General features: G+C 40.7%; 1 protein-coding gene across 1 annotated transcript in view; it reads left to right on the top strand.

Moving 5' to 3' along the window:
- Window positions 1-6,079, top strand: part of ANAPC7 (anaphase promoting complex subunit 7) — a 44,513-nt gene that overhangs the window by 11,715 nt on the left and 26,719 nt on the right. Inside the window, exons 4-6 of the mRNA XM_011997859.1 lie at window positions 3,842-3,953; window positions 4,571-4,724; window positions 5,821-5,963. Of these exons, the coding sequence (XP_011853249.1) occupies window positions 3,842-3,953; window positions 4,571-4,724; window positions 5,821-5,963 (409 nt within the window). The remainder of the gene's footprint in view (window positions 1-3,841; window positions 3,954-4,570; window positions 4,725-5,820; window positions 5,964-6,079) is intronic.

Raw genomic sequence — 6,079 nt, 5'->3', positions numbered from 1 at the left:
CCAGCTAATTTTTTGTGTTTTTTAGTAGAGACGGGGTTTCACCGTGTTAGCCAGGATGATCTCGATCTCCTGACCTTGTGATCCGCCTGTCTCGGCCTCCCAAAGTGCTGGGATTACAGGCTTGAGCCACCGCGCCCGGCCTTTTTCTGTTAGATTTATAAATGCTAAATAAGTTCATGAATGTGAGAATATATCAGTGTTTAATATTCTAAGAATACTGTCATGTCTCCCGCCCTGCTCACTTTATTGAAAAACTGTTTTGTGCAACTTTTGCTTAATAATAAGGAATTTTATAGGTAAAATGACGTGTGCATCCTCCTGCCTTTAAAAGATAGGAAATCTAAGCAGTAGGGGCCTGGTGTATTTTAGTTAGTGCTGCTTCATCCAAGTCTTGCTGAACTTTAAAAGTAACCAAACTTGATGAGAACATGTTTAAGCACCTCCTCATATTAAGGTATTATTTACTGTTTTCTGAGTTTTTGAAGCTATTTTTTCAGTATGATTTTGGCTGCTATTAAAAACACTTGAACGTTTATTATGAATTAACCTCTCTCATAATAAGCTTGGATGCTGTATACCAAATCCTGTTCTGGTAACCTATGAAAGTCTTCTCTTACTCCAAGAATAATCTTTTTGCACAGATAAAGAATGTCTGCTGCAATACTCAAGGTATCTTTCTTTTGTAAGAAACCTTTTTTTTTTTTTTTTTTAGACGGAGTCTTTGCTGGTTGCCCAGGCTGGAGTGCAGTAATATGATCTTGGCTCACTGCAACCTCGACTCTTGGGTTTGAGTGGTTCTCCTGCCTCAGCCTTTCGAGTAGCTGGGACTACAGGCGCACACCCCCATACCTGGCTACTTTTTTGCATTTTAGTAGAGACAGGGTTTCACCATGTTGGCCAGGATGATCTCGGTCTCCTGACCTCAGGTGATCCGCCCGCCTCGGCCTCCCAAAGTGCTGGGATTATAGGTGTAAGCCACCATGCCCGGCCAAGAAGCCATTTTAATTATAAACTTTGAAGGATACTATTCCTTACCTTATTAGAAATATACCATAATCTCCTTCGAAATGACTTGTGGATATTTGTAGGAGTTTTTTTTGGAAAATAGTAATGGCAAAGCATCTCAGCTTTAATAGCATCCACTGCTTGATTTTCATTGCCATCATTCTTAGAGCAACTGTATGAGTCTGCATTTGTCAGTAGTACGTATCCTTCATTCTGTAGTGCTCTTATAGCTAGGAGCAAAGATGTGTGCCTCGAACATAAACCTTTAACATTTACAGTTTTTCTTTCTTGTCCATTAGGGAGTTAACTGGCTTCTCAGTCTGTGTAAAGGACAAGGAAGTGAGTCAAAATATGTCTAAATGAATGTCTGTTAATATATGGTAAACATCGCCACACATTCCCTCACATTTTAAGGGAAAATTTCAGTGTTAGATTATTAAATCTTGGTAAATCTTCACATTTTAAGAGTAAACATACCAACATAGAATTTCTTACTCAGTTTTTAGAAAATGATGACTGCTTGTTTTTATAACTGGTGGAATGTGGCTTTATGAGGTTCTTAAGTGAGGATCTATTTTTAAAATAGTTGACTTTTTTTTTTTTTTTTTGAGATGGAGTCTCGCTCTGTTGCCCAGGCTGGAGTACAATGGCATGATCTCAGCTCACTGCAACCTCCGCCTCCTTCTCCTGTCTCAGTCTCCTGAGTAGCTGGGACTACAGGCGCATGCTGCTGCACCTGGCTAATTTTTTATATTTTAGTAGAGACAGGGTTTCACCACGTTGGCCAGGCTGGTCTCGAACTCCTGACCTTGTAATGCACCCGCCTTGGCCTCCCAAAGTGCTAGGATTAGAGGCGTGAGCCACCACGCCCGGCCAATAACTGACTTTTTCATTAGGTATTACTCAAAACTCATTCTTTTAAAGTGAAAGTCAAGTAGCTTAAAGGAAATTTTGATATTTGTTGAGACAGATAGTCCATCAGTCATAGTTTGTTAATATAACCAGCAGTCAAGAAAGGATCTTAGATTTAACTTTTTATTCTTTACAAGTATTGACATCAATCCTGGAGTTTTCCTTTAAGTATTTTTCTTTGCATTTTCAAAATAGTAGCCTAATACGGAAAATCTGAGGCCAAGTAAAAAATAGTTTTATTTTTAGTGTTTCATTATTCCATTGTTTGAATTAGTGTGAATTAATGCTATATTAGATTGTTTTATGTAATGTAGGTCTATAATTGCAACAGATGTTCTTTATCTTGCAACAGATGTTCTTTATCTTCAGAGCCGCTCTTTCTAGTAAATATCTGGCATACCAAGCCACAGATAATCGAAGAGATTGGGGGTTGACCTTTTTTCTTTTGTGCCCTCACACTGACTGCTTCCTTAGGTTAATGATCTAGCAAATACTGTTGTGTTTAAAATCTACTAATTTTGCCAGACACGGTAACTGACACCTGTAATCCCAGCACTTTGGAGACCGAGGTGAGCGGATCACCTGAGGTCAGGAGTTCGAGACCAGCCTGGCCAACATGGTGAAACCCCGTGTCTACTAAAAATACAAAAAAATTTAGCTGGGCGTGGTGGCGGATGGCTGTAATCCCAGCTACTCAGGAGGCTGAGGCAGGAGAATCACTTGAACCCAGGAGGCAGAGGTTGCAGTGAGCCGAGATGGCGCCATCACACTCTAGCCTGGGTGACAAGCGTGAAACTCCATCTCAGAAAGAAAAAGAGAAAAAATCTAATTTTAAATTGGAATATTGTGTTTATCTGTGTACTATTAGGAAGGTCTTTTGTCACTTGCCTATAACTTCTATATTCTTTGGAACTTTTAGATATTCTTTTTTTTTTTGAGACGGAGTCTCGCTCTGTCTCCCAGTCTGGAGTGCAGTGTCACGATCTCGGCTCACCGCAAGCTCTGCTTCCTGGGTTCACGTCATTCTCCTGCCTCAGCCTCCCGAGTAGCTGGGACTACAGGCGCCTGCCACCACGTCCAGCTAATTTTTTGTGTTTTTTAGTAGAGACGGGATTTCACCGTGTTAGCCAGGGTGGTCTCGATCTCCTGACCTCGTGATCCACCCACCTCGGCCTTCCAGCGTGCTGGGATTACAGGCGTGACCCACCACATCTGGCCAGAACTTTTAGATTTTCTTGAGTTTTCCCAGTTGCATGTTAGGTAGGATTATTTTAATTTAGCTTTATGAAGTTACATATTTAAATTACGCTAAAATGCAGCTGTCTGCACTCACTGGATTTAAATAGTGTAGCTGATTTTTGTAGCATTACTTTAGTGAGTTAGACAGTACCTATGGGCCAAAGCCTTAAGTGTTAGGCTAGAGTCTAGCCACAAGTCGAATTGTCAGAGAGAAGCCAAGTATTACACTTCTTTATCTGTCTTTCTGTATCATTTCCTTTTTAGGAAAGACTGATCTGATCCTTCTTAACTAGCTATGTCAGGAGTTTCTCACTTTCTTATGTGAGATAGTTCATCTTCTGTTTTAAGATCAAGAAAGAATCAAGTTAACTAGCATTCTCTACCATTTCTTAAATGAATGTTCCAGTTTCCAGAGGGCAGCGTCTTTTGTTCAGATATTACTGGGCCTTGTGAGAAGGAAATGTGACTTTCCTCTTAGGGATAGGAGGAGCTAGGGAAAGGAAAGGTAGTAATTTCTTCTTTCTTTTGAAGAATGGGGTCAGTCTCCCTTTATTTGCACAGGGTTGTGGGTAGATTTTCCAGTAAAAAGTAAATAACTGGTAATGAAAATTAGGACTTCTTCATGGTGAGAGATTTTCTTTGCAGTATACACTTATTTTACTATCTGTTGTTTGTGTTTATACAGATAAACATGATGCTGGCAAACCTGTACAAGAAGGCTGGTCAGGAGCGCCCTTCAGTCACCAGCTATAAGGAGGTGCTGAGGCAGTGCCCATTAGCGCTTGATGCCATTCTAGGTAGAGATATTTTCTGCCTGTTTTCATGGCATGTTTACTGTCAAAGATAGTAGTTCTCAATCTTGGCTTTACATTAGAATAACTTTATTTTTTAAAAGTTCCCCTCCAAAGAGTGATTTAATAGGATTCTGTTGTCACATATTCAGTCAAGAAATACTTAATCATGGTTTTTGGCTGGTCACAGTGGCTCACACCTGTAATCCTAGCACTTTGGGAGGCTGAGGTGGGTGGATTGCCTGAGCTCAGGAGTTCAAGACCAGCTTGGGCAACATGGCACAACCCCGTCTCTACTAAAAATACAGAAATTAGCCAGGCATGGTGGCACATGCCTGTAGTCCCAGCTCCTCGGGAGGCTGGGGCATGAGTATCACTTGAACCCAGGAAAGTGGAGGTTGCAGTGAACTGAGATTGTGCCACTGCATTCCAGCCCAAGGGGACAGAGCAAGACTCTGTCTCAAAAAGAAAAGAAATACTAAAATATGTTTTTTCTGTCATGCATTGCTCAGAATAGGGAAGCAGTTGCCTTTTAGCCGAGGGAAAACATAGCTCGTTGCTCCTTGCATGTGGAAGAGAGATATCGTGCCTTACTTTCTTTCTTCTGCTTTTTGTTGGTTTAGGCTTGCTGTCCCTTTCTGTAAAAGGGGCAGAGGTGGCGTCCATGACAATGAATGTGATCCAAACCGTGCCTAACTTGGACTGGCTATCTGTGTGGATCAAAGCGTATGCTTTTGTGCACACCGGTGACAACTCAAGAGCAATCAATACCATCTGGTGAGAGCCACAAAGTTAATTCAGTGTTTTTGAGGCCTTTGCTTGTCTGGAATTCTGGTGTATCTGAAGTAACAAAAAGAAAAATGAGATGCTTCTCTCTTGGTGCTGCAGCCAGTCTCTGGGATGTGTTAGTCTTTTATACTGAATGGTCCCAAATATAATCATGTAATCATCTCTGTTGGGGACCTGTAAAAATATAAATCTGACTGAGTTTAGCTCTGCACCTGCATAGGTACTAACCCTTGCGAAGCAAAGCCGTAACCCTTGCGAAGCAAAACCTTGGTGTGTCATTTTTTTGTTTTTTTCGAGACAAGATTTCTCTCTCTCTCACCCAGGCTGGAGTGCAGTGGCATAGTCACAGCTCAGTGTAGCCTTGACCTGTCAATCTCCTGGGCTCAAACCATCCCCCTGCTCAACCTCTTGATTATCTGGGACTACAGGTGCATGCCACTACACCCAGCTAATTTTCGTATTTTTTTTGTAGAGATGGGATTTCACCATGTTGCCCAAGCTGGTCTTGAATTCCTGGGCTCAAGTGATTCTCCCACCTGGGCTTCCCAAAGTACTGGGATTATAGACGTGAGCCACTATGTCTGGCCTTGGTATATCATTCTTCAACCTGGAAGAAAATCATTTTGCACTCACCAGAAGCTTAGTTTATTGCAACATCTAACCTGGCTTGCCTTGTTGGGACTAGGGATTTTCTTTATATTCAGATAAAGTTCAAGGACAAGAAGAGGCTTGGGCTTGTGTTATGCAAAGTCATTTACTTGAGTAATAAATAGGTGTCACTTGTGAATGACATTACTTTTAACACCACGTAGCGTATGTTGTGTTCTGAAGAACTGCCACCACAAAGTTATTTGTTTGTACTGAGAGATTTCTGCTTTATTCTGTATTTTTGCTATCCTGTCCTATATAACTTTTTTTAAAGTCATAAGCTTAAAGTTTTTTATTATGAAGACTTTTATATTTATGCAAAAGAAAATACTATCTGTATAACCAATCATCCAGATTCAACAACTAAATCCAGATTCAACAACTAAGAGGATTTATAATAGATTTAAAGGTTCAGTGTTTAATAAATATCTTAAAGTTCACTAGAGAAAAAATCCTTATTGCGAGATAACGTGGACCTACTGGGAAGCTTAGCAGATCTGTACTTCAGAGCCGGAGACAATAAAAACTCTGTCCTCAAGTTTGAACAGGCACAGATGTTGGATCCTTATCTGATAAAAGGTAAGTAATTCTTGGGGCAGGAAGACAGTGGCTGTTGTTGGGGGGGATCAGAGATAATAGGGAGAATATGCAGCATGAATGCTCGATACCAAGTTTCATAGAAATAGTGTATAAAA

The sequence above is a fragment of the Mandrillus leucophaeus genome, unplaced genomic scaffold (assembly GCF_000951045.1).
Source record: "Mandrillus leucophaeus isolate KB7577 unplaced genomic scaffold, Mleu.le_1.0 Scaffold55, whole genome shotgun sequence".
NCBI lineage: Eukaryota > Metazoa > Chordata > Mammalia > Primates > Cercopithecidae > Mandrillus > Mandrillus leucophaeus.
Note: the sequence above shows the minus strand (reverse complement) of the source record. Positions and strands in the feature narration are given on the sequence as shown.